Here is a 23,715-nt window from a genome sequence, read left to right on the forward strand (position 1 = left end):
CCACTCACCGATCCTCACGCCGTGGGGAGAGCCAGCAAGCAGAAATCCAGGCCGGCTCTTCAGCCCATGTTTAGTCAGGGCCGACGGCATCTCTGGCTTCCTCACCATCTTCATTGTGTTCCTCCCTACAGCTGAAAATCGATGAGTTTGAATCTAACGTCAATGAGATCAAGGACCCTTACCCCTCGGCTGACTTCCCAGGTGAGGATCCTGGAAGCTAGGTAGATAGGAGCCTGGTATTGTCTATGGGGAGTGTGTGCAGGCTGAATTCTCTCCGTGGTCGGCCTCCGTGTGTCCTCTGCCTAGGCCTCTCCCCATGGAGTATAGGACACTGGGGATGTCCCTTCTGCACCCAGCCTTGCAAATAAGCCACCTGCCAGCACACAACGCACACAGGAGCAGAGTCCACACCTAGAATTTTCATTCGCCTCAGCCAGTGTATCCTGAGGGCCAGCTCTGTGCTGCAGGCCTGAGGATCTGATTTTCAGGAGTGCAGAGCTGGTGGGAACACAGTCCCCTGCCAGCCATGCAGAAGGGATTCTGAAGGGGGCCGCTCCTAGCCATGTAAGGATGGGGCCAGTTGCTTATCATCCAGGGCCTGGGATGGAACCATAAGTGGCACTGTTCAAAAATCCACAAGGGGGGGAGACGGGCTCATGGGAGGACGGATGAATAAGACATAGCTAGGCAAACCTCTCCCAACACAGACACATCGCCCATGTCCGCTGCAGAAATCTTACTCGTCCAGACAGAGAAGAAAGACACATGGAGAGAGCGGAGGCCACCCAGGAGAGCGCTGGGACCCAAGGGCTCTCAAGCTCTCTCTGAGCTCACACACAAGTCCTTCAGAGCACTGAGCCGAGGAACAATTTTACGTCTTTGGCGTATTCAACTAGTTATCAAAAATGACTCTGAGCTCCAGGGAGACTTTTTTGTGTGCCCCAAATGGCACACAAAATGGCGCAGGGCAGGCACTCAGTAAAGAGAATGAACATATACACCACGGGATTTGGCCGAGTGAAGTGTGGTCGGATGGAGATGGTACAGAGAAGACTGGGGGAAGTTCTTCAAATTTCTCCCATAAACGAATACTGAGGATCACTCAATGGGGGTGATCACCTCACAAGCACCATCAGGTAGGTAGGAGTGGCTGGTGTGCAGGTGGGAAGGTGGCTGCCTAGGAATGTTGAGGAAGGGGTTGGAGAGAAGTGTGTGTGGGGGGGGGGAGGGATTGAATGTGTTTATATCCGGCTTCTGTTTGTTTCTTTCTCTTTTCTTTTCTTTTTTTTTTGGTGGTGGAGCTAGAGTTGGGGCTTAGGGCTTTGTGCTCCCTGGGCAAGCAGCTACACTTGAGCTATGGCTAGAGCCCTTTTTGCTGTTATTTCTTAGGCAGGGGCTCACACCAGGCTTTAGCCAGTGATCCTCCTCACACCGGGCCTTAGCCAGTGATCCTCCTCACACCAGGCCTTAGCCAGTGATCCTCCTCACACCAGGCCTTAGCCAGTGATCCTCCTCACACCGGGCCTTGGACAGTGATCCTCCTCACACGGGGCCTTAGCCAGTGATCCTCCTCACACCGGGCCTTAGCCAGTGATCCTCCTCACACCGGGCCTTAGACAGTGATCCTCCTCACACCGGGCCTTAGACAGTGATCCTCCTCACACCGGGCCTTAGCCAGTGATCCTCCTCACACCGGGCCTTAGCCAGTGATCCTCCTCACACCGGGCCTTAGACAGTGATCCTCCTCACACCGGGACTTAGCCAGTGATCCTCCTCACACCGGGCCTTAGCCAGTGATCCTCCTCACACCGGGCCTTAGCCAGTGATCCTCCTCACACCTGGGCCTTAGACTGTGATCCTCCTCACACCTGGGCCTTAGACTGTGATCCTCCTCACACCTGGGCCTTGGACAGTGATCCTCCTCACACCAGGCCTTAGCCAGTGATCCTCCTCACACCAGGCCTTGGACAGTGATCCTCCTCACACCGGGCCTTAGACAGTGATCCTCCTCACACCGGGCCTTAGACAGTGATCCTCCTCACACCGGGCCTTAGACAGTGATCCTCCTCACACCTGGGCCTTAGACTGTGATCCTCCTCACACCTGGGCCTTAGACTGTGATCCTCCTCACACCTGGGCCTTGGACAGTGATCCTCCTCACACCAGGCCTTAGCCAGTGATCCTCCTCACACCAGGCCTTGGACAGTGATCCTCCTCACACCTGGGCCTTAGACTGTGATCCTCCTCACACCTGGGCCTTGGACAGTGATCCTCCTCACACCGGGCCTTAGCCAGTGATCCTCCTCACACCGGGCCTTAGCCAGTGATCCTCCTCACACGGGGCCTTAGACAGTGATCCTCCTCACACCGGGCCTTAGCCAGTGATCCTCCTCACACCGGGCCTTAGACTGTGATCCTCCTCACACCGGGCCTTAGCCAGTGATCCTCCTCACACCTGGGCCTTAGACTGTGATCCTCCTCACACCGGGCCTTAGCCAGTGATCCTCCTCATACCTGGGCCTTGGACAGTGATCCTCCTCACACCAGGCCTTAGACTGTGATCCTCTTGTCTCTGTGTCACAAATGGCTGGCAGTATAGGCGGGCACCACTGCATTTAGCTACCTAGTTTCTTTAAAAACAACAACAACACATGAACAAAATGGGATATAAACCCCCCAAAAATGAAAGAACTAGAGAGAAAAGGACACAAATGTGGCAACTCTGAGAACTAACAGTCTCTGGTAGTGAGCAGAAATTATATCTCGGGGCCCTGCGATCATCCAGGCAGGATGAGAAGGGTAAAGTTCTGAGGAGAAAGCAAGAGGAGCAGCGGGGTGTGGGGGTATGATTCGTATGAGCAGGAGGACTCTCCCAGGTAGGGCAGATAGAGAACCGAATCCAGGAGCTCCTGGCCTGCAGGCTGGGGAGGAAGTAGCTGTCAGGACTCCCAGCTTTAGCATTCTCTGGATGCAATCTCAGATATACTTGGAATATCTGTCTCCTCCACCTCCCCCCTGCACACATATCCTGACTCCTGCACTCAACCTTCCCTAGTCCTGGAAGCTGACTGAAGCTCAAGAGATACTGATTGCCTTTTTCCATGCTGGAAGGTTCTCTCCAAAACTACTATGTTTAGATTCCTAGCCAGAGTTCACACACCTCCTCTTGTCGGTTTCCCACGCTGCGTGGCTGAGACTCAAGAAGGCCCCCATGTCTAGCACTGCACAGCAGCTCAATGACAAGGGCAGAACCAGACTTGGTTCTCCCGAAGCCAGGTCTCCCTGCCCCCAGCTAGTGAGTGGTGAAGGTGGTGAACATCCAGCCTAGAGACAGAAGAGGCTGCAACAAGACTCCTGGGCTTTCTTCCAGAAGATTCTGGTCCTATGCGGGGTGAGGGAGGCCCCTCTATGGCTGACTTCAGAGATTCCTTAGAGGACAGAAGCCAAGCACACTGCAGCGTTTGGGGAAGCACCTCTGATGTCTCTTCTCCCCACAGGAGATGATGAGGAAGACGAGCCTGAGATCCCGGTGAGCCCCCGGCCTCGCCCCCTGGCTGAGCTGCAGCTCAAAGAGAAGGCGGTGCCCATTCCAGAAGCCAGCTCCTTCTTCATCTTCAGCCCCACCAATAAGTAGGTGGAGCCTTGGCTGCTGGAGGGGAGAGGTAGCTGATGACAGAGACAGAGACAGAGACAGAGAAGAGACAGAGACAGAGAGAGGTTTTGTTTCCCTGCCCTGCAAAGGCCTGCTCTTGGCTGTCCATTCCTAGTTACTCTATGTGACACCCATTCCTTTAGCTTAAGGTCCTGTGACCTGTCTCCGATGCTAGTACTGGGCTGAGGCGTGGCTCAGTGGGAGAATGCTTACCTAGTGTGTGTGAAGCACTTTTTTTTTCTTTCTTTCTGGGAGAAGTCAGGCTTTTAATCATTACTTACACCCAAGGCTTATTCCTAAGAGTAGTGTTCGATGGTGCAAGGGACAGGAGTTGGGGACATCTGGGGTCATTATTGGCTTTATGATTTTCAGCTTTCCTTTTGTTCTTTAACTACTAGAGTTTGAACTCAGGGCCTCACCTTTGCTAGCAAGTACTCTACCACTTGACCCATGCCCCGAGTCATTCAGCTTTAAGAGACAGAGAACACAGGCTTCGTGGAGTTTCCTGTGGCTGCCTTGGGGTGGAGATCAGCCTGTCTTCTTCCTTGGAGGGAAGAACTTGAAGCAGGGGTGTGTGAAGAGGGGCGGCTGGGGGAGGGCTCTGAGACTCAAGGAGCGCCGGATGCCCAGCCCGGCATGCCAGCCAGAGGAGCGAGGCGACCGTCCACACTTCATCCCGACCCAGGGCACGGGAAATGGCTCCTCTGTCCTGAAGAGGGGCAGAGACCAGTGGAGTCTGAGAGCCCCCAGCTCACAGGGCCCGCTCTCCACTCTTTCCCCCAGGATCCGCGTCCTGTGTCACCGCATTGTCAACGCCACGTGGTTCACCAACTTCATCCTGCTCTTCATCCTGCTCAGCAGCGCTGCCCTGGCTGCAGAGGACCCCATCCGGGCGGAGTCTGTGAGGAATCAGGTGACGTGGCTACCTCTGCTGGCTCTGCACCCCGCCCATACCCCAGGCTTCAGCCCCCCCACCCCATTTCACCCCCGCTGTGTGACCACCGACGTGGGGTTTTCCCAAAGGGCCCAGCCTGCCCATGTACTGTTTCTGACCAGTGATGGATGTCACAGCAGGGCAGGGACAGGCTCTGGCTGCCCACTCCAGATGGTGGTGGAGGTGGTAGTGACGCTGCTGGTGGGAATTATGATGATGATGGTAGTAGTGGTAATGATGTGAGGATGGGGGTGGTGACAGTGGTGGAGATGGTAAAGGAAGTGAAGGTGATGGGAATCAAGGTGGTGGTGATAATGATGGTGATGATGGTAAAGATGATGGTGGTGAGGATGATGGTAGTGGTTGATGATGATGATGATGGTGGTGGTGGTGGCAGCAGTGGTGGTGGTAATAAAGGTGGCAGTGGTTGTAATGGTGATGATGGTTAGTGGTGCTGATGCTGATAGTGATGATGGTGGTAAGGATAATGGTGATGAGGATGATTGTGGTGGAGGTTGATGGGGATGATGGTAGTGGTGAGGAAAATGGTGAGGATGATGGTGGTGGTAGTGATGGTGGTGGTGGTAAAGGACAGGGTAATGGTGGTGGTGGTAATGGAGGTGATGATGGTGGTGGTAATGGAGGTGATGGTGGTGGTAATGGAGGTGATGGTGGGTTGGTGGTAATGGAGGTGATGGTGGTGGTGGTAATGGAGGTGATGATGGTGGTGGTGGTAATGGAGGTGATGATGGTGGTGGTGGTAATGGAGGTGATGATGGTTTGGGTGGTAATGGAGGTGATGGTGGTGGTGGTAATGGAGGTGATGGTGGTGGTGGTAATGGAGGTGATGGTGGTGGTGGTAATGGAGGTGATGATGGTGGTGGTAATGGAGGTGATGGTGGTGGTAATGGAGGTGGTGATGATTTTGGTGGTAATGGAGGTGATGGTGGTTTGGGTGGTAATGGAGGTGATGGTGGTGGTAATGGAGGTGGTGATGATTTTGGTGGTAATGGAGGTGATGGTGGTTTGGGTGGTAATGGAGGTGATGGTGGTGGTGGTAATGGAGGTGGTGGTGGTGGTAATGGAGGTGATGGTGGTGGTGGTAATGGAGGTGATGATGGTGGTGGTAATGGAGGTGATGGTGGTGGTGGTAATGGAGGTGATGGTGATGGTGGTGGTGGTAATGGAGGTGATGATGGTGGTGGTAATGGAGGTGATGGTGGTTTGGGTGGTAATGGAGGTGATGGTGGTGGTGGTAATGGAGGTGGTGGTGGTGGTGGTAATGGAGGTGATGGTGGTGGTGGTAATGGAGGTGGTGATGGTGGTAATGGAGGTGATGATGGTGGTGGTAATGGAGGTGATGGTGGTGGTGGTAATGGAGGTGATGGTGGTGGTAATGGAGGTGATGATGGTGGTGGTAATGGAGGTGGTGGTGGTCGTGGTGGTAATGGAGGTGATGATGGTTTGGGTGGTAATGGAGGTGATGGTGGTTTGGGTGGTAATGGAGGTGATGATGGTTTGGGTGGTAATGGAGGTGGTGGTGGTGGTAATGGAGGTGATGGTGGTGGTAATGGAGGTGATGGTGGTGGTAATGGAGGTGGTGATGGTGGTGGTAATGGAGGTGATGGTGGTTTTGGTGGTAATGGAGGTGGTGGTGGTGGTGGTAATGGAGGTGATGATGGTTTGGGTGGTAATGGAGGTGGTGGTGGTGGTAATGGAGGTGATGGTGGTGGTGGTAATGGAGGTGATGGTGGTGGTGGTGGTGGTGGTGGTGGTGGTGGTAATGGAGGTGATGGTGGTGGTGGTAATGGAGGTGGTGGTGGTGGTAGTAATGGAGGTGATGGTGGTGGTGGTAATGGAGGTGATGGTGGTGGTGGTAATGGAGGTGGTGGTGGTGGTGGTAATGGAGGTGATGATGGTTTGGGTGGTAATGGAGGTGGTGGTGGTGGTGGTAATGGAGGTGATGGTGGTGGTGGTAATGGAGGTGACGATGGTGGTAATGGGGGTGATGGTGGTGGTAATGGGGGTGATGGTGGTAATAGAGATGACGGTGGTGGCTGTGGCAGGAGTGATGGTCATGGCGGTGGTGAGGATGGCAGTGGTGGCCATGCTAGAGGTACCATCCCTCTGCCCTTCCTCTCACTGGCTCACCCTCCCTCCTCGTCCCCAGATCCTTGGGTATTTTGACATTGCGTTCACCTCTGTGTTCACCGTGGAGATTGTCCTCAAGGTGAGTGAAGGCTGTGGACCGACAGCCCTGGGCATGAGCCCAGACCTACTGAGAGGCTGGGCTAAAGCAGACAGAGTGGAAAGAGACGGGCTCGCGGGCCTGGTCCCTTCTCAGGGGGGAAGACAGGGACTTCTACCCTGCCCTTCCACAGAGAAGAGGGCTGGGGCCCCCCACTCCCAGTGGGGGGGGGTGGGAATTGGGGCTCCCCTTGGCCTGTGAAGGTCAGGACTTGGAGAACGTAGGCTGAAGCAGGGAGCTGGGTGGCGCCAGATCTGCCGGCAGCAGTCTGTCTCCGTAGATGCTCTTCCTGAGCCGACGGAGGCAGGAAGCCCTGCTCCGGGGAGGCCAGCCTGCTCCCAGGTCCCTCCCTCTCTGTCTCCCTCCAGATGACCACCTACGGGGCCTTCCTGCACAAAGGGTCCTTCTGCCGCAACTACTTCAACATCTTGGACCTGCTGGTGGTGGCTGTGTCGCTCATCTCCATGGGACTTGAGTGAGCACTGGCATGGGTGTCATCCCCCAGCCTGGGTGCCATCCGCTCGGTACCAGGGCCTCACCCCATGTTAGTCAGTAGGCTCTGTGTCGCACCAGGAGCTCTACCGAATGGCAGAGCCTGGAGATGGAGGGGGGAGGTGGACAGAGGGCAGCCCCTCCCCTTTGCTTCCGACAGAAGCTGCTAGTCTGATGGAAGAGACAGAGCCTGTAGCCACAGGGAAGAAGCCAACCAATGAGAGTTCCACCCCTGAGCAGGGAGCCTCCTTCCTCTAGGGTGGAGTGGGGGGAGATGTGCAAAAAGGTGCCGGGTGGAGGGCTTTGGGATGGGGGGCAGGAAGGAGGCTGGGGCATGGAGGCTGCCTGGCGGAAGCTCACTGCCCCGGGCCTTGCCACTCTGCAGGTCTAGTGCCATCTCCGTGGTGAAGATCCTCAGAGTGCTGAGGGTTCTCCGACCGCTCCGAGCCATCAACAGAGCCAAAGGGCTGAAGGTAAGGAAGTGCCGGGCAGGACCCCAGGGGAGAGGGGCGACCCCTGGGGAGAAGGGCACCAGGTCCCCACTCCAGAAACCTCCTCTCCTTGGCCAAGCTGAGGATGAGGATGAGGTCATGTGTCTGGGCTTCCCCAGATCCTCACTCCGCCTCCAGATCCACCCAGAGGCCGCACATCTTGCACTTCTGGGGTCCCCTGGGGTAGTGGGGTGAGTTACGCAGGCTCCGCCCCCATCCGGCGCTGTCTCCCCTTAGCATGTGGTACAGTGTGTGTTTGTGGCCATCAACACCATCGGGAACATCGTCCTGGTCACCACCTTCCTGCAGTTCATGTTCGCCTGCATCGGCGTCCAGCTCTTCAAGGTGAGGTGCGGTCCGCCTGAGCAGTCCCTCCGTTCCCCGCCAGGGCTCCGCTGCCAGGCTGTGGCAAGAGCCAGCAATCTCTCTCCCCTCCAGCCAAGGAAGTCCCAGAACCCGAGAACAAATGTTCCTGCATGAATGCGCACATGGTGTTGTTATGTTGCATCGTGTTGTGCTTTGTAGTACCCGAGCTGGAAGTCACGGCCTTGTGCTCGCTAGGTACTCTAGCACTTAACGTCTGCCCAGCCCTTTTTGCTTTGTTTTCTTTTCAGATAGGGTCTCATGCTTTTGCCCACACAAGCCTTAGACCAAAATCTTCCTACCTCTACCTTCAGAGTGGCTGGTGTTACAGACGTAAGCTGTTATGCCCAAAGAAATGAACACTTCTGAGGCTAGAATAGTCCAAGTTTATATCTGGTTGTCTGAGTGCTACCACCTCCTGTCACTGGCCCTGAGTTACCTCTCCCTCCTCCCCCATCTTCCCCACCTTCCCCTACCTCGCCAGGCTCAACTATAACACCCTGTAATCCTACCTCTGCTCAGCAGCCCACGGCCCCATGTGGGATGTCCGGCAACCCCCAGGCCACCAGGAGTCTCACTTCATGTCAGGGCAATCTACTCTGGCTTTCCTGGGCCTCTCTAGGACTCGGGCATGGCCTCCTCTCCCAGAGCTCTGACTTCTGGGTGCCTCTGGGTCGCAGCTCATCTGCAGGGTACAGATACTGATACCTGGAACTCACATAAACACCCCAACAGTTTCCATCATGAGCTAATCCACCCCCTGCACCATAGCATGATCTCCTGAAGTCATGGCGATAGAGGCTCAGTCCATCTTAGACATGCAGTGGAATCGCATAGCCATCATTCATTCATTCATTCATTCAACAAACACATATGAAACATTTTCTCCATAATTGAGCCAGGGCCTCTGTGAAGGTTGAGGGGAGTCACAAGGCAAACTCCCAAGCCTCCTCCAAGGCAGGAGAGACAAGACTTTGAGGAGAGGAGTCAGGGTGGGGCTCCCAGGGGACCCTGAGGGGAGACAATCCTGGAGGGACAGGGCCTACGCATCCTGCTCGTGACCTTTTCCCTTTGCCCAGCAAAGCACTGCCCCTCTCCCCACCACACCCCTCTTTGTCAAGCATCCTGTGGAGGACAGTCTGACCTGACTCACCCCTCACCTGGCACCCAGCCCTGGGCCTAGCTGTAGGAGCGTACCACAGTCATTCCTTAAAGGAACGGAGGAGGATCCACCCTTCCTTTGCCTCCTGTGTCCGGTGCTTCAGTGCCTGCTGCCCAGCCACCAGGAGCAGCTTGGCACAGCTGGCATTTTACACCTCATGCTCTCTACATTTCACTGTGGAGTTTTGCTTTCTGTATTACACCGGGCACTGGGTGTCTAGGGTCTGCCCAGAACCTTGCCCAGTAGCAGTTGGGCATGCTCCCTGATCTTCCCCCAGCCCCCCCCCCCCCACCTACACTCTAGCAGCCCTAATAGGGGAGTATGAGGACAGCACACTCCTGCAGGATGGGGTGAGGGGCCCCCCCAGTCGGCCCTGTGTCCTGGGCTGAGCCAGTTTCCTCTCTGGGTCTCTCATGGAGTTGCACGCGGACCTAGCAAGCGATCCCCCCTGCTCAAGCCAAATCCTTCACGCCTGTTATGTGGCAGAGACAACAGCAGGTGCTCTGGCCTGAGTCGTCTCTGCGGGCGCCAGGCCCGCCCATTCAGGCCTCGGGGTGGGGGCGTGCTGGGTCCCGCTTCAGCCCTGAGGACAAGCTGAGGTATCAGCGCTCATCTGGGGCCCATGTCTGCATTCTTCATCTCACAGCCTCCCTGGGGTTCAGGTTTCCACAGGCAGAAGGGGACACTGCACCCCGGGGAGATGGGGGTCTCAATCGTGCTGGCTCTGGAAGAGAGGAGCAGGGGCTGAGGGTGCTCACATTTGCATCCTCAAGCCCTGCCTGGGGTTTTCTCTGAGACCCTGGACTCACAGGCAGCCTTAACATCCAGGCCGGGGGTGGGGACAGACAGTGGGAGCTGTGAAGATGAATGATGAAGGCAAGATCACCCACGCTCCCCCTTCCCCCGCCCCCAGAAGGGACAGGCCCCTCCTCCCAGACAGTCGGCCCTCCCTTCCCTCTCTCAGTAGTCCACTTTCTCTCCTGTTTCCATGACAACATGTCTCCGTGTCTCCCTCCCCTTGCCGGATGTAGGGGAAGTTCTTCAGCTGCAACGACTTATCCAAGATGACAGAAGAGGAATGCAAGTATGCATTGCTCCGCCAGCTGAGGGGCACAGGGGCAGGGCCTTCACGTGGGGGCCCTACAGGCGGGGAGCTGGAGGCCATCTGCCATTAGGGGATGTCATAGAAGCCCCTTTGCTTGGGCAGCTGGAGGGCAGGGGGAAACGTGCAGCCGTGTCCTCGGCGGTCCTGGATGCAGGCCTTGGTGTCTCTTGCATGCACACTGCCCAGGGCTCGGGCGTGAGGGTTGGGGGCGGGTACGAGGCAGCCCCCCTGTGCTCAGCGGGGTGACAGGGACTTTTCACACCAGGGGCTACTACTACGTGTACAAGGACGGGGACCCCACGCAGATCGAGCTGCGTGCACGCCAGTGGACGCACAACCACTTCCACTTCGACAACGTGCTGTCGGCCATGATGTCACTCTTCACAGTCTCCACCTTCGAGGGATGGCCTCAGTGAGTGGGAGCTGGGGCCTGCCACACTCCCCTGCGGGGGGGGGGGGGAGGCAATGCCAGGAACCAGCCTCAGCCCCCCTGCACCCCCTCTGCGCCATGCCCAGCCCGGGGCCATTGTCATGAAGACAATTCGCTGATGGCTTGTCGGAGTCCGATGTGGACCGATCACTGCCCAAGGCCCCTGAGTGGAGGATTCTGACAAAACGCAGGGCCGTGTGGGAAGGCAGGGGCATTGCAGGATTGGCCCCAGCTGCCCCTCACCTCCGCCCACCCCAGCCTACATCTGTTCCCATCCCTTGTCTGGTCAGAAGGCCCCCTTGTCCAGTGGAATAACGTCCACCCTTCCTAGGCTGGGTCCCAGCCTCATTGCTTTCCATCCTCTTCTCTCTGCCCACCCCAAGGCTACTGTACAAGGCCATAGACGCAAGCGAGGAGGACATGGGCCCTATCTACAACAACCACGTGGAGATGGCCATCTTCTTCATCATCTACATCATCCTCATCGCCTTCTTCATGATGAACATCTTCGTGGGCTTCGTCATCGTCACCTTCCAGGAGCAGGGGGAAACCGAGTACAAGAACTGCGAGCTGGACAAGAACCAGGTGCTGGGCCACCTAGAGAGGGAGTGCACAGCCTCGCAGGCCTCCCCCTCTCCCGGGCCCATCCTGACATCTTAGGGGTGATCTCAGAACCTCCATTTGGTACCCAGTCCTCCCTTCCACGCATCCTGCCCACTTCTAACCAGAAGCAACAGGAAGCGATGGGGTGGGGCCTTCTCATGGAATTCCCATGATGCCTCAGGCTCCCCAGGCTGGGCTGGATAGTAGTCAGAATGGGCCATGATAACTCAAGGGGGACCCAAGGGCCCAGTGGAATTCAGCCTCTCCATGGTCCCTACAGTCCCCCAGCCGTCAGCCCCAAGTTCAGGGTTCCCTAAGTCCGAGGATGAAGGTGTTCTGACCTCTGCTGTCATGCCGTGTCTCAGCGTCAGTGTGTGCAGTACGCCCTGAAGGCCCGCCCACTGAGGTGCTACATCCCCAAAAACCCCTATCAGTACAAGGTGTGGTATGTCGTTACCTCCTCCTACTTCGAATACCTGATGTTTGCCCTCATCATGCTCAACACCATCTGCCTGGGCATGCAGGTAAGGGGCCTCCTAGGAGATGGGGGGCTGAGCAGGCTGGGGCCTGGGCTCTGAGGAGAGCAGAGTGGATCGAACAGGATTCTCTGCACCCCGCTCCCTGCCCATTTTCCTCCCACAATAGGCATTTCCCACCACATGCCAGTCGCTGAGTGGTGAGGTGCAGGATACAGAGGTGAATGGGTCATCAAGGCTTAACGACACCTGTGATCCTTTACAGACAGGCTCCCTGCACCTAGGAGCCCAAGCCACACGCAACACACACATGGTACATAGTACAACGTACACGACAAGTCCACAGCCAGCGGCCGGCAGCCCACATCTCACAGAGGAGGGCGGGGCCAAGGCAGGCAGCAGAACTGGGCAGCTGCCAAGGTGGGGTCACAGGTAGCCATCTGGTCTACCAGGGAGGGAAGGCGGTGAGAGAATCCCTAGAGAACATAGAGACACGGATTCATTGTGGGACGTGGCAGTGGACCAAGGGTCAAGGTTGTTGTCAAGGTCATCGATGGAAGTACCTCTCCGTCTGGGGCAGTGTGCCAGGGACAGGAAGCTTGGCCAGCTAGTTCTCACTACAGTGGTGGTACTAACTACCAAATCTAAGGCTCTGACAAGTCCTGTACCAATACATGGACACTGTCACCAAGTCCTCCTGTCCTGGAACTGATGTGTGAATGAGCTCTGGCCTTGAAGCCCTGAAATAAATACTCTCAGCAGGTCTTGAGCTTGGACTTGGGGAACCTCCCCTCTCCCTCTTTCAATGGAAAGGAGGAGGGCAGAGTACAAAAATCTTAAGGTTTGGTGGAAGTCGGGATGACTAAAGTTACTGAAGCAGGATCCTGGATGTCTGAGCTAAAAACAGGTGGAAAGGGGAGAGGGAGGCTGAAGAAAGAGGGGGGGCAGCTCCCAGGAAGAGGAAATGCTCCAGGAATCGGATGTGAAGGCCCAAGCCCCGCCCACCCCGCTTATCTCTGCAGCACTACAACCAATCAGAGGAGATGAATCACATCTCAGACATCCTCAACGTGGCCTTCACCATCATCTTCACTCTGGAGATGGTTCTCAAGCTCATGGCATTCAAGGCCAGGGTGAGTGTCCAGGCGTCAGGGCCTGACAGGCAAATTCACATGCATGGCCCCGCATCACCTCACTCTCCCGGGTCAGGTAGGTCTTTGTACCTTTACTGCTGGGCTCTGAAGGTTGCCAGAACCTACAGAATGGACGCTGGGTACCTCATCTCTGCCCCTTCTTGGAGCCAATCTTGTGGTCCTGCTTACCCTTCAGTCCTGGGCTAAAGAAGTACCCTAACTTGTTTCTATGGTTTGCAAGTCCACTCCCAGAGACCCCTAAGCCAGCCTAAACACCCGCCCTCTGTTAGTACTGCTGTCAAATCTCAGACAGGCTTTGAGTGGGACTCAGAGGATGAAAAGAGCATTGAGGAGCTGAGAGGAGAAGGGTATGGGTGGGTGGGCACTGGGGAGCATCAGGTGGTTCTCTGGAGTTATCAGTGGATCTGCATCACCTCGGATGGGCTCAGCGCCCTCTGGTGGCCCTCTGTGGGTACTCCAGAGCATCGTCACCTTGGATGGAACAGCGCCACCCCTGCCAGCCACCAGAGCTTACCTCCTCCAGAAGCTCAGTCTCTCCCACTGCTTTCCTTCCCAGGGCTACTTTGGAGACCCCTGGAATGTGTTTGACTTCCTGATCGTCATCGGCAGCATCATTGACGTCATCCTCAGCGAGATTGACGTGAGTATCCAGAAGACGAGCCATCCCTAGGGTGGGACCGAAAGCCTTTGCTCAGTCCATAGACACCTGGGCCATGGGGCACCGGGATGGTTAAAATAACGGAAATGACACATCTTCTGGCCTGGGGAGCCACAGTCCTGCAGAGCAGAGACAGCACAGGCACCCAGTGGTTACACTGGACTGCCTACGTAAGGGGAGAGCTGTGGTGGAAAGCAGAGGCCGTCTCTGGTTGGTATCAGGGAGGCAGCAACTGGAGTTGGAGGCAGGGTGTTAGATGTGCAAAGGTCAGGCATGCCAAATGGTCCTTCAGCAGAGCCTGTGTGTGTGTGCAGAGGAGAGGTAGGTGGGGTAGAACTGAAGAGGGGAGGGAGGTGCATTCATATAGCATGAGGGAAGTCCTCAAAGGCTTTTGGACATGAAGGAGAAAGAATTAGAACTCTACTGTGCGTGTGTGTGTGTGTGTGTGTGTGTGTGTGTGTGTACTTAGAATCCTAGCTGCTAAGGAGGCTGAGATCTGAGGATCATGGTTCAAAGCCAGCCTGGGAAAACAAATACATAAGATTCTTAGCTTCAATGAGCCAGCACAAAGCTGGAATTGCAGATATGAGTCAAGTAAGTGGTCAAGCACCCACCATGAGCAAGAAAAGCTGAGTGAGACTGTGAGGGCCAGTGTTCAAGTCCCAGTATTGACATGAGAGAGAAGAGAGAGGAAGGGGGGGAGGTTTTATTGGAGCCAAGATGCAGATAAAGTCAGATGTGGACGTGTGTAAAGGAAGAGAAGGTGGTGTGCAAAGGCCCTATGCCGAGAGTGTGCACGGAGTGTGGGGAGCAGCAGGAGACCCCCCTGAAGCTGCGGTGGGCAGGGGAGAGGACAAAAGGAAAGTAGACAGAGTCCAGTTGCCCAGAGTCTGGTTGTCCTTGAAGGCCACGGTTGCAATCTTGTGTCTACTCTAAAGAGTCAAGCCCTTTGGGAGCAGTGGGCATCAGGAGGTCCTGCGGGGACCCCCATGAAGGGCTAGGGGCTGGAGAGAGGATGAGACGTGGTCAGTGTTGGATTTAGTGTGAGGCTGAGCCCTGCATGGAGGCAGTGGCCTCAGGACCTGGAACAAGAGATTCAAGATGGAGAGACGAGGCCCTGGGGCGGATGGAGAAATGGCAGCAGGGCGGTGTTGCAGGCGCCGGGTAGGGTGGGCTCAGGCAGCGAGGTCCACCGACAACGGTCTCCCAGGCCCCACGCTCCAAAGGGTCCCATTGCAGAGCCCAAGCTGAGAACAGCTGCAGAGCGGAGGACAGAGGAGGCGCGAGGAGACCGTGCAAGAGACAGAGGCCGAAAACAAGAGACAGCTCTGCTCTGCGTTGGTACCAGGCAGCATCCGGGGCCGGGCAGAGCCAGTGCAGGGGTGAGAGGGACAGGAGGGCGGAGCAAGGCAGGGGACAGCGTCCATCTTCTGTGCTATCCCAGCCAGAGCTATGTGGCTTCCTTCTGAGCTTCCTACCGCTCAGTCCTAAGCTTATTAGCTGTGATTTTGAGGGACCGCAGTGGGGGGGGGGGGATGTTGAGAGAGGCTAGAAAGGGGGACAGCTGAGAAAAAGGCTGAGTCTGTGAGGAAGGAGGCGGACTGCTGGCAGGGATGCCACCTTCTGGGGACTTGGCTGCCACGCTGGCTCTCCAGCACGGGGCAGGGGGGGATGGGGGGTGCCTTGCTCACCCCTGTGCCAGACAGCACTCCATCTGTTCCAGGGAAAGGGAGAGAGAATGAGAAAGAGACTGACAAAGAGAAAGAAGTGAGAGGAAGAGAGAGATGAGAGGGAATGAGAGACAGAAAGAGAGACTGTTGAGCATTCCCATCTATGTTTACTGGGAAACTCACATCCCAAGGGCCTGTGGTTTGAGAGTAGCACTTAGCCACCAGTACTATCAGGAGAGACTGTTGATCAGCCAAAACCACCCAGATCAAAGAATAGTTACTTCCTGAGAGTTGAGGGCTGTGTAGAGGAAGCCTGAATAAATCAAAGTGGTCTTCTTGGCTATTGGAGGTCAGAGAACATCACAGATAATTATCCGATTCATTTTATTTTTTATTTTAAAAACATGGTATTGTTATTATAAAGGTGATATACAGAGGGGTTATAGTTTCAAAAGTCAGGAAAACAGTACATTTCTTTTTGGACAATGTCACCCCTTTCCTCGCTCTCTCTGATTTTATTTTCTTGAGTAGCAAATGTACCTCACCTGGAATATGTGCTTGAAGTTAATGTTAAGATTGATTTCTATTCCTGGATTGGGTTCAGTGATGTATACCTGTAATCCCAGCTACATGGGAGGTAGACACAAAGAATTACAGTTTGAGGCTGGGTCCGTTAACATGAGACCCAATCTTGAAAACACATTAGAAGCAAAACAAAACAAAAACAACCAGGGGTGCGGGTCTTGAGTAGTAGAGCACTTCTCTAGATGAGGTCAATTCTGAATATTGAAAAAAGAAATCGAATCACATTTCTGACACACAAACAGAAAAGATCAACTATTGCAGTGATATAATTCTGCATCCTTCCAATACAATTGCTACTAGGCATGGGTGTCTACTGATCATGTAAAACCTGGCTAGTGGAACTGAGGTACTGGAATGGAATTTGCTTGGCTGCCTGTGCCTGTGGCCTTTGTACTCACCATACAAGTCCAGAACCCAGTTACCATCATGGCTGCCCATCAGATCACCCAGAAGGCACACAAACCCAGGTGCTAGAATGGACTTTAGAATGGACTTCAATGGCCTGAATGGGCTTCCCACAAAGGCCTATATTTTAAGAGAAAAAAAAAATCCAAGTAGTTCTGACATTGACAGCCAGGGCTGCCAGCCAGTGGTCCAAAGCAAATCAGCTCAAGTGTACAGACCAGCCTCAAACTCTGCAGAAATTCAACAACTCCTTGTGACCCAGGGCTCCGGGGAAATGGCTCCTCCTGAAATGTGGCCTAAGGGAGGAGCTTGGAGGGGAAAAAAGTGGTTGTCTCCACACCCCCAAACCCCTGCTCTTTAAGAGCCTGGCCACTGGAGCATGCTCTGTAATTCTGGCTCAAGTCCTAGGCAGAGGGGAGTCTGCTGGGGGTATTGGCTCCCCCAGAGGAGCTCCACCCCTCTGGAAGCTGCAAACTTTCACGAGGGTTTCAACCCCAGCTTCAGGGCAAACAGAGCGATGTAGGAATTTCCCACAATGCCCTTGGCAAGGTTGTCCCCAGCATCCCATAACCCAGGCCCAGGAAGAACCTAAGCCCTGTACCTACAGCTGTAGAGTTGAGAAAGGGCCTGCCTGTGTCCAGTCTTCCCTCTCCTTCTTGTATCCTCGCCCAGCCTCTTGTTCCTCTTTCCTTCCCACCACCCTGGGCCCCTGATTGCAACCATAGGAGAGGGGGAGGGGGCTTCATCTCCTGCCTCCCATCTTGTTCTCCCTGTAACTCTCCCATGTGTCTGTCTTTTCTGACACCTCTCTTCACCTCCCTCCCATGTGTCCCTCCTCTTTCCTGTTCCTCCCCTCCCCTCGTCTCTTTCTCTCCACAGACTTTCCTGGCCTCCAGCGGGGGACTGTATTGCCTGGGTGGAGGCTGCGGGAACGTTGTAATTCCAGGCTGCATGAGCCCGTCTAGCACGTGGCCGACCAGCTCTGCCCTGCAGCTTGCATGCCCTAGCTGGCTGCATGCATGGCATGGGGTGCCAAGCATTTCCGGGCTCCCTTCTCCAGGGAGTGGGTCCACTAGGGCCTGGGCTGGGGGAGGTGGGGGCTCTGTGGTAGAATGTGCATGGATGCAGTGGCCTCCTTAGACCCCTAGGGAGCAGGGTGAGGGTCTAACCCAGCAGGGGAACACAGCCCCAAGAGGCATGCACTGCCACAGAGCTTTAGTGGCAGCTCATCGGGCACAAAGCCTGGGGGGGAATGGGAGACACAGGGAACCGGCCAAAGAGGCCTCTCGCTGCCCCAATTGTCTGTGTTGAAGAAAGTAGGCACAGCCCACGCCCATAGTTTACACCTGTCATCCTAGCTACTTGGGAGGCTGAGATCTGAGGATCTCGGTTGGAAGCCAGCCTGGGCAAGAGAGTCTATGAGGCTTTTATCTCCAATGACTCACCAGAAACAGGCAGTGGCACTGTGGCTCAAAGTGGTAGAGCACCAGCCTTGAGCAAAAGAGCTTAGGGACAGCGCCCAGGCCCTGAGTTCAAGCCCCACGACTGACCTAAAAAAAAGAAGACAGAAAAGAAATCTGGCACGGGGCTAGAGCTTGCCTAAGTGGATACTTGAGAGTCCCCTAGAAGTTAGGACAACAGGTCAGATAGGCTTTGGGGGCATCTTTGCATTGGAATGTTCTAGAAATGGGGGCACAGGATGGCCACCAGCGTACTTAGCTCAGTGGCAGCTTGAAAGGGGACACGAGGCCCCAGAGAGCTGGCAGTGGTCTGGCTGAAGCCCTGCTGTTGGCTACTCTCAGCACAGCTTGTCCACCTGCTGCTAGCTGACCAGTCCCAGATCCCCGGGGCCCAGATGGGCCCTGAGGGAGGGGCTGGGCCTCCCCCTGCCGTGCACACCTCCCTGACACTCACCCACTGCACCTCCGGCCCCTCCCTGCCCCCTCCTGAGGCGCCACCCCTAGACTGACCTCTGGGCTGCTGCCCCCCCCCCCCCCCGCAGGACCCGGATGAGAGCGCCCGTATCTCCAGCGCCTTCTTCCGCCTGTTCCGTGTCATGAGGCTGATCAAGCTGCTGAGCCGGGCAGAGGGAGTGCACAACCTGGTGTGGACATTCATCAAGTCCTTCCAGGTGTGGAGAGCCGGGAACTGCCCTGCCCTGGTGCAGGGAGCGGGGTGGGCTGCGGGGCAGGGGTGGGGCCTGTGGCTCACACTCCCCCCCACCCCTCCCGCAGGCTCTGCCATACGTGGCCCTGCTCATCGTCATGCTCTTCTTCATCTACGCAGTCATTGGCATGCAGGTGAGGACAAGCCCAGGGTGGCCCCAGTCCAGTGAGATGGGCATCTTGGGCCCAGGAAACCGTTACCAGCACGGGGATGGGACCCTGCATCTTCTCTGCCCCCCCCACGCCCCATATCCCAGTGGCCCAGGGGGCAGTAGCCAGGCTCAGCAAGGTCGCTTGGGCTCTGTAGCCAGATGCTGTGGTGTCAGGGCCAGGATGTGGCCCCTGGCAGGTGATGAACAGCAATGGCCAGATCTGGCTGGGACCTCACCCTGAGTCCTGCCCACGCCGTGACGTCCTAGGCCCTCTTTCTCCAATGGGACGAACTGGCCCAACTTTCCTGTGCTTTGACAGGAAGAATGTGACACGATCTAGAAAACCAAACGCCCCTGGTTTGGTTTGGATAAAAGGTCAAGGAGGGAGCTGCCTGTACCAACAGATCTCTGTGCTTCACAGATGTTTGGAAAGATCGCCATGGTGGATGGGACCCAAATAAACCGGAACAACAACTTCCAGACCTTTCCACAGGCCGTGCTGCTGCTCTTCAGGCAGAGTCCTCCCGCCCCGCCCACTGCCCCCCCAGCCTTGGCCCCCGTGCTCTGTCCCAATCTGCACTGGAGACAGAGCTAAGCCCCGCATCTGCCCTGCGCCCCGAAGGCTCTTGCTTGGATTAATGGCCCAGCCGTCGCCCTCTGGAAGGTCTTGCATTGTTGTTTAGCACTGAGCCCCTCCTCGAGTGCTACCTGTTCCTCCATCCAGCAGCCAGCCCCGGAGGGCCCTGGCCTTCCCACTGCCCCAGCAGTGCCCGCTCCTGGACGACCTGAGGTGGAGCTGCGCTGTTCATTAGCACTGTAGGAGGGAGGAGCAGAGGGCAGCCATGAGGACCGCCCAGTGCGGAAGTTTGCAGGCTTTGTGCCCTGGGCATCTGGCCCCCAGTCTGCTCCTTTGCCGTCCCACCAGGCTGCTAGCTCCTGATCACCGGGCAGGGGGTGCAGGCCAACAGGAGCTCTCTTCTCTCCTCCAGGTGTGCCACAGGTGAGGCGTGGCAGGAGATCCTGCTGGCCTGCAGCTACGGGAAGCTGTGTGACCCAGAGTCAGACTACGCCCCCGGGGAAGAGTACACGTGCGGCACCAACTTCGCCTACTATTACTTCATCAGCTTCTACATGCTCTGCGCCTTCCTGGTGAGATGCCAGCGGGGGGGGGGGGGGGAAGGGGGGACCGAGGAACGGAGGGGTGGGGCCTGCCAGAGCTCTGGACAGCTGTGTCCCCCCAGGGACCCAGTCGAGGTCTGGCCTGATTGTCCCTTGTTCCTCTCATCTTGGATATCTTGGTTTGTGAGCCCTTTCTCTTGCCCCAAAGAGATTACAGACAGTTCTTACTGCATATGTAGTATGTATACCATGTATATTATACTCATTACATATGTGTGCATGGATGTGCTTTTATGTGTTAGCAATTAGACATCAAGAGGAATTTAAAGAGGCCATGTCTTAAATAGGTAGGGACTCCCTATAAAGACATTTATCCCTATCTACTTCTTGGATGAGAAAGTTACCCTACTTTGTGGATTGAAACTCTGCAAACTGGGCTTCCCAGTCGGGGTTAACCCAGAAACAATGATGCATGCCTACTATTCTCTTAACCCAGCTCCATCCAGAGGTAGGAAAGTCACAGTCTGAGGCTGGCCCAGGCTAAAGCACAAGACTCTATCTGGAAAGCAAAAGGTTTGCGGGCTCATGGCTCAGTGGTAGCATGAGGCCTGAATTCAATCCCTAGTACTGAGGAGGAGAAATGGAATGAAGAGAAAAGAGAGGAAAGGAGGGAAGGAAGAAAGGAGGGAAGGAGGGAAGGAAGGAAAGAGGAGAGGAAGGAAGGAAGGAAGGAAGGAAGAAGGGAAGAGGGAAGGAGGGAAGGTGGGAAGGAGGGAGAGAAAGAGGGAGAGGAGAGAAAAGGAAGGAGGAAAGGAAGAAAGGAAAAAGAAAGAGAATAAGAAAAAGGATTAGAAGCTGAGCAGTATCAGTTGTGAGGCTGTCCATAGAAAGGCCTAGTGTTTTCTTTCCTATAGTTGTTTAAAACCTTTGATGGCCTGGATGTGCCTAGCTCTGGACTCTGCTCAGAGGCCAAAATCATGCATAAGGCCTAGTCCTGACCCTGGCTGAGCTCACGGGGCAAGGAGAGCCCATGAGTGGACAAGCCTGACCATTCCTAAGGGTCCTCAGAATAGACAGAAATCATGAGAGGGACTTGGGCCGGGCCCCGAGGAGAGCAGAGCACCTCCCTGGGTGGGGGCAGCCAGCTGAGACGGGAGAGGCTGACACAGAATGCTCCAGCTGGGTTGAGAGAAGCTGGCGGTGCCGCTGTGCTGCAGGAGCAGAGGCAGGGCCAGCCCGGCCTCCTGGGGAGTGTGGGTAGAGCAGGAGGGCCTAGACAAGAGGTACTGTGGCCACATACCCTGTGGACACCTCCTGGCGCCCCCCGATCCTCACATCAGCTGCCTTTCCTGGAACCAACGGTCTTCTTGCAGATCATCAACCTCTTTGTGGCTGTCATCATGGACAACTTTGACTATCTCACACGCGACTGGTCCATCCTGGGTCCGCATCATCTGGATGAGTTCAAGGCCATCTGGGCTGAGTACGACCCAGAGGCTAAGTGAGTCCAGTCAGGGTCCCCTGGGGGCTCACTCTCTTCTCCTTTCATCCACCCATTGCTAGGGCATAAGCTGGAAAAGGCCTCCAGCCTCCCACGGTGGAGAGATGCTGGACTTCCTAGGTCATCTAGCCTCTGCTTGACCATGGGAACTCAGCCCCTCACCAGGCACTCCAGGCCTGGCTGTGCCAGTGTATTCTGCTGCTGAGGACTGAACTCGGTTAAAATGCAGAGTCCCATACATAAAGGGGTCAGAATCCATGTTTCCAGGTGCTGTGTCAGGCCCATTTAATTCTCACCACAGCCCATGACCCAGACTTCCTGATCATTTGAGTTTCACCTGCAAGGGAAATGAGATTCAGAGAGATTCGTTGTGCTTACCCTGATTTAACACAGTCAGGGAAGAGATGGCACCAAGATTCAAGGCAGGTCTGTCCAGAGGTGTGCTGGAGCAGCTTGGCTTTGATGCATGTGTGTTAGGGGGATGGAAACCAGCCCTCCAACAAGGCCTACACCAGCCCCCTGCCACAGACAGGAACCCCTGAGTCTCCTTTACAGCCAGCCCAGAGAAAGCAGGCCCATACTTAGGTCCTTCCAACATGATTTTTCTCAAGGCGATGCATGCTTGCTAAGGTACTTGACTCATCTGGCTTTCCTGACTGCTCTGATTTATGCTGCTTTTGTAGGGGCATAGTTGCAATGAAAACATGGTTTCTAGCTCCCAAGCAGTCCTTGGAAATGGAACCACACACACACACACATACACACACACACACACACACACACACACACACACACACACACACACACACACACACACACACACACACACACACACACACACACACACACACACACACACACCCTTGATCCACACACTCTACTTCTATTAATACAGCCTGTGCTGGTTTGCCCAAAACCTAAAGGGATTAGCATAGGGAAAATGAGGTACAGGTTTACACTTGGAGATCCCCTACCCAAGAGGACATCCCCTAAAAAGAGAGTCATTATCTAAAACAGAGCATCACTCCTGCTAGTGGACCAAGTGCCACCAATCCTCATCTTTTCTTTTAAAAGGATGCTAGGGCTAGGATGCTAGTGGCTCACACCTGTAACCCCAGCTACTCAGGAGGCTGAGATCTGAGGATTGTGGTTTGAAGCCAGCCTGGGCTGAAAACTCTGTGAGACTCTTACTTCCAATAAACTACTAAAATAGCCAGAAGTGGTACTGTGGCTCACGCGGTAGAGCACTAGCCTTGAGCAAAAGCAGCTCAGGGACAGCGCCCACACCTTGAGTTCAATCCCAAGAGGATGCTAGGCTCCCTCATCCTCAGCAAAGTTGGCAGATGAGGAAGTCCCCCCTGTGCCTGGCCCCTTCCCTCCCGCCCCTGTCTGACCAGGAGGAAGCTGGTGGGTGGGGCCCTGGGCGTACGAGTGCCCATGTCATCCGCAGGGGTAGGATAAAGCACCTGGACGTCGTGACGCTGCTGAGGAGGATCCAGCCCCCTCTAGGCTTTGGGAAGTTCTGCCCACACCGCGTAGCGTGCAAGGTAACCGGAGCAGGCTGCCAGGCAGGGGTGGCTTCCTGGGAGAGGAAGAGGCCCATGTCCACAAGGCAGGGCAGCTGGCAGAGTGAGTCGAGGAGGACAGTGATCTCAGCTTCCATCACTGTAACAAATAGCTGAGTTAATCACCTTAGAAAGAGCAAAGGTAGCTGGGTGCTGGTGGCTCACGCCTGTCATCCCAGCTACTCAGGAGGCTGACATCTGAGGATCACGGTTCAAAGCCAGCCTGGGCAGGAAAGTCTGTGAGACTCTTATCTCCAATGAACCATCAGAAAACTGAAAGTGGACTGTGGCTCAAGTGGTAGAGCACTCACCTTGAGCTGAAGAGTTGAGGGACAGCGCCCAGGCCCAGAGTTCAAACCCCACGACTGACCAAAAAAAAAAAAAAAAAACAAAGAGCAAAGGTGTCTTTTGCTCACAGCTAAGGGGGGCTCCAGTTCATGATCAAAGCCCCATTGATTATAGGCCTCTAGGGGCTGGGAAGTTGGCTCAGTGATAGAGCGCTTGCCTTGCATGCCTGAGGCCCTGGGTTCGATTCCTCAGCACCACATAAGCAAAAAGAAAAAAGCCGGAAGTGGCGCTGTGGCTCAATTGGTAGAGTACTAGCCTTGAGCTGAAGAGCTGAGGGACAGCGCCCAGGCCCAGAGTTCAGGCCCCACGTCTGGACCCAAAAAAAAAAAATTGTGGATTATAGGCCTCTGGGCCTAAAATCATCTGCTCATGGCAGAGCAAAGCAGCACGTATCACAGCTGAGACCAAAGGAGGATGGACCCTGGGTCCCACAGCTC

The 23,715-nt window shown here is 55.4% G+C and overlaps 1 protein-coding gene across 1 annotated transcript in view; it reads left to right on the forward strand.

Annotated features, from left to right (window-relative positions):
• The window catches only part of Cacna1s (calcium voltage-gated channel subunit alpha1 S), a 66,383-nt gene that overhangs the window by 35,503 nt on the left and 7,165 nt on the right, over positions 1–23,715 (forward strand). Inside the window, exons 16-35 of the mRNA XM_042701159.1 lie at positions 132–201; positions 3,498–3,630; positions 4,436–4,565; positions 6,757–6,816; positions 7,203–7,309; positions 7,712–7,799; positions 8,055–8,162; positions 10,374–10,426; positions 10,713–10,859; positions 11,261–11,462; positions 11,846–12,004; positions 12,979–13,089; positions 13,667–13,750; positions 17,308–17,364; positions 18,431–18,559; positions 18,663–18,728; positions 19,167–19,258; positions 19,735–19,894; positions 21,238–21,365; positions 22,816–22,912. Coding sequence (XP_042557093.1) covers positions 132–201; positions 3,498–3,630; positions 4,436–4,565; positions 6,757–6,816; positions 7,203–7,309; positions 7,712–7,799; positions 8,055–8,162; positions 10,374–10,426; positions 10,713–10,859; positions 11,261–11,462; positions 11,846–12,004; positions 12,979–13,089; positions 13,667–13,750; positions 17,308–17,364; positions 18,431–18,559; positions 18,663–18,728; positions 19,167–19,258; positions 19,735–19,894; positions 21,238–21,365; positions 22,816–22,912 — 2,181 coding nt within the window. The remainder of the gene's footprint in view (positions 1–131; positions 202–3,497; positions 3,631–4,435; positions 4,566–6,756; positions 6,817–7,202; positions 7,310–7,711; positions 7,800–8,054; positions 8,163–10,373; positions 10,427–10,712; positions 10,860–11,260; positions 11,463–11,845; positions 12,005–12,978; positions 13,090–13,666; positions 13,751–17,307; positions 17,365–18,430; positions 18,560–18,662; positions 18,729–19,166; positions 19,259–19,734; positions 19,895–21,237; positions 21,366–22,815; positions 22,913–23,715) is intronic.

Source organism: Dipodomys spectabilis, unplaced genomic scaffold (assembly GCF_019054845.1).
Source record: "Dipodomys spectabilis isolate Male_0828 unplaced genomic scaffold, ASM1905484v1 ptg000288l, whole genome shotgun sequence".
NCBI lineage: Eukaryota > Metazoa > Chordata > Mammalia > Rodentia > Heteromyidae > Dipodomys > Dipodomys spectabilis.